The sequence below is a fragment of the Myotis lucifugus genome, unplaced genomic scaffold, assembly GCF_000147115.1.
Source record: "Myotis lucifugus unplaced genomic scaffold, Myoluc2.0 scaffold_3204, whole genome shotgun sequence".
NCBI lineage: Eukaryota > Metazoa > Chordata > Mammalia > Chiroptera > Vespertilionidae > Myotis > Myotis lucifugus.
The window spans coordinates 7564-10857 of record NW_005874252.1 but is presented as its reverse complement, the minus strand read 5'-3'; the positions used below and the strand labels follow the sequence as shown (position 1 = coordinate 10857).

Below are 3294 nucleotides of genomic sequence, written 5' to 3'. Positions count from 1 at the left end.
GCCAGTTCTGGACTCACCCACTCTAAGACATTCGTCACGCACCCCTTTACTCACATCCTTTACTCAAAACACCCACTCAACACTCAAGGCAAGCTCGCTGAGCCACGCCCACACAGGATCCATCCGGATGGCCCGCCCACTAGGGCTCATCCATCTGGCCCCACCCACTAGGAGGCTCATCCAGCTGGCCCCGCCCACTCAGGGCCCATCCATCTGGCCACGCCCATTCAGAGCATGAAGCTCTTTGGCCTTGGCTTCAGCTCAGAACCCTGGAGCAGGTCCCTGATCCATGGGGGGGGAGGGAGGGGGTAGGGGGGAGGCGGGGCTCTGGAGCCAGCCTCGCCCCCTCCCTCCCTCCCTCCTTACCGGGGTCTGGAAGGTGGAGTGGAGCTGGGTGAGGAAGTGGGGGCGGCCCCCCGGGCCTCGGCCCCCCAGAGCCAGCACGCGCTTCTCCACCAGGGTGCAGTCCACGTCGTCATCCTGGACGATCACGTCTTTCTTCAGGATCTTGATGGCGTAGAGCTCCTCGGAGCCCCTCCGCTCCGCCAGCATCACCTGGGGATGGAGACCCAGAGGCCCAGTCGGTCTTGGGACACCCAGAGGTGCAGGTCCCTGGCCCTCCCTTTCGGGGACACAGAGAAGCAAAACCTCGGGCCCTTCCTCTCCCTCTCTGGGGATCTGGTGCCCTGCCTTTGCCAAGGACTCCCTCAGGGAAAGCAATCCTGATCTTTCTTTTTAAAAATTGTTAGTAGTTTAGCCCTGGCTGGTTTGGCTCAGTGGATAGAACGTCAGCCTGCGGACTGAAGGGTCCCGGGTTCGATTCTGGCCAAGGGCACATGCCTGGGTTGCGGGCTTGATCCCCAGTAGGGGGCGTGCAGGAGGCAGCCGATCCATGATTCTCTCTCATCATTGATGTTTCTATCTCTCTTTCCCTCTCCCTTCCTTGCTGAAATCAATAAAGATATATTTTTTAAAATTAAAAAAAATTGTTATGAGTTTAGCCCTGGCTGGTTTGGCTCAGTGGATATAGACCAGGGGTGGGCAAACTTTTTGACTCGAGGGCCACAATGGGTTCTTAAACTGGACCGGAGGGCCGGAACAAAAGCATGGATGGAGTGTTTGTGTGAACTAATATAAATTCAAAGTAAACATCATTACATAAAAGGGTACAGTCTTTTTTTTTTTAGTTTTATTCATTTCAAATGGGCCGGATCCGGCCCGCGGGTCGTAGTTTGCCCACGGCTGATATAGACCATTGGCCTGTGGACTGAAGGGTCCCGGGTTTGATTCTGGTCAAGGGCACATGCCTGGATTGTGGGCTCGATCCCCAGTAAGAGTGTGCAGGAGGCAGCCAATCCATGATTCTCTCTCATCATTGATGTTTCTCTCTCTCTCTCTCTCTCTCTCTCTCTCTCTTTCCTTCTCCTTTCCTCTCTGAAATCAATAAAACTAACTATATTCAAAAATAAAAATTTAGTGAGCTAAACTGAAGACATACGCCGCGGAGCAAGACCTCAAATGCTCTGCAATTCACATCTTCATGTGCCTCCTCTCCAGGGACCTGAGGGGCCCCATCCAACCCTCTTCGGGGACCCTGTCCTATTCCTGGCGGAGGACCAGAAGTGTGACCACCCTCCACACACCCTCTCCCTCCCCGCCGAGCCCCGGGAATCCCACCTTCCCGAAGCTGCCTTTTCCGAGAACCATGAGGAAGCTGAAGTCGGAGATGTGCAGGCGTCCTGGGCTTGCCCCGAAGAAGCAGCGCTTGGAGTCGGTGGGACTAGGGGACGGGGAGGGGATGGGGGAGGAAGGACCCATCCGCACCCGCTGCGAGAAAGGGAGAGACCCCGAGGTAGTCAGATCCCCGACAGGGACAAGGGGGGTGCCCCTAAGAGAGACAGCATCCAGCCCTGGCCGGTTTGGCTCAGTGGATGGAGCGCCGGCCTGTGGACTGAAGGGTCCTGGGTTCCATTCTAGTCAAGGGCTTGTGCCTGGGTTGCAGGCTCGATCCCCAGTAGGGGGCGTGCAGGAGGCAGCTATCAATGATTCTCTCTCATCGTTGATGATTCTCTCTCTCTCCCTCCCTCTCCCTTCTTCTCTGAAATTGATAAAAATATATTTTAAAAAATAAAAGAGACAGAGAGACAGCATCCAAGAATGAAAAGGGTGGGGAGGTACCCTAGCCCAGTGATGGCGAACCTTTTGAGCTCGGGCGTGTCAGCATTTTGAAAAACCCTAACTTAACTCTGGTGCCGTGTCACATATGGAAATTTTTTGATATTTGCAACCATAGTAAAACAAAGACTTATATTTTTGATATTTCTTTTATATATTTAAATGCCATTTAACAAAGAAAACTCAACCAAAAAAATGAGTTGGCTTGTCACCTCTGACACGTGTGTCATAGGTTTGCCATCACTGCTAGCCGGTTTGGCTCAATGGATAGAGCTGTTGGCCTGTGAACTGAAAGGTCCCAGGTTCGATTCCAGTCAAGGGCACATGCCTGGGTTGCAGGCTCGATCCCCAGTAGGGGGCGTGCAGGAGGCAGCTGATCAAGGATTCTCTCTCATCATTGATGTTTCAATCTCTCTCTCCCTCTCCCTTCCTCTCTCTGAAATCAATAAAAATATATTTTTAAAAAAGAAGAAAGAAAGAAAAGGGTGGGGAGAGATGGAGAGTAAATAAAAGTTGTCCCCGCCACCTGCTTAGCTTAAGAACTTTCTAGGACTTTCCAGAGCCAGAGGGTTTATTTATTATTTAAATAACCCTTCTAGAGCTTACGGTATGCCATTAAGCCTCTGGAAAACCCTGTTAGCAACCCACCCCACCCCTTTTTAGAGAAGAGGAAACTGGCACAGAGATGTTAGGTGACTTGCCCCAAGTCACACAGTAGACAATAAGCAGAGCCAGAAATCAAAGTCCATGAACGGCAGATTATGTCTGCCTCCTCTCTGTTTCTCCACCCAGCATACGGCTTGGAACACAAGCGGCCTCAGCAAGAGGGTGTTGAATGGAGGGCGGTCTCAGGAATACAGTTCCTATCGCTCAACCTTCAGAGCAGACCCAGAGTCTGAACATCCTCACCACCCCTGTGCCCTAGGCCTGCTGCTCCACCTGTGTGGTCGCCATAGCCTTCCCATCTCACTCAGTTTAAAAGCCAAAATCCTTCCAATGAATGACAAGGCTCCTTCCACAATCTTCCCTCTCTGACTTCACCTCCTGCTCTCCCCGGCCCCCAGCCTGTCCTCCCTTCTGTGCAGCAGACACTGCGGACGTGCCCCCACCTCAGGGCTT

General features: G+C 52.7%; 1 protein-coding gene across 1 annotated transcript in view; it reads right to left on the bottom strand.

Annotated features, from left to right (window-relative positions):
* LOC102419083 (protein kinase C gamma type-like) overlaps positions 1 to 3294 on the bottom strand; it is a gene marked incomplete at its 5' end in the record, with an annotated part of 13543 nt that overhangs the window by 5967 nt on the left and 4282 nt on the right. Inside the window, 2 exons of the mRNA XM_023749145.1 lie at positions 367 to 555; positions 1678 to 1827. Coding sequence (XP_023604913.1) covers positions 367 to 555; positions 1678 to 1827 — 339 coding nt within the window. The remainder of the gene's footprint in view (positions 1 to 366; positions 556 to 1677; positions 1828 to 3294) is intronic.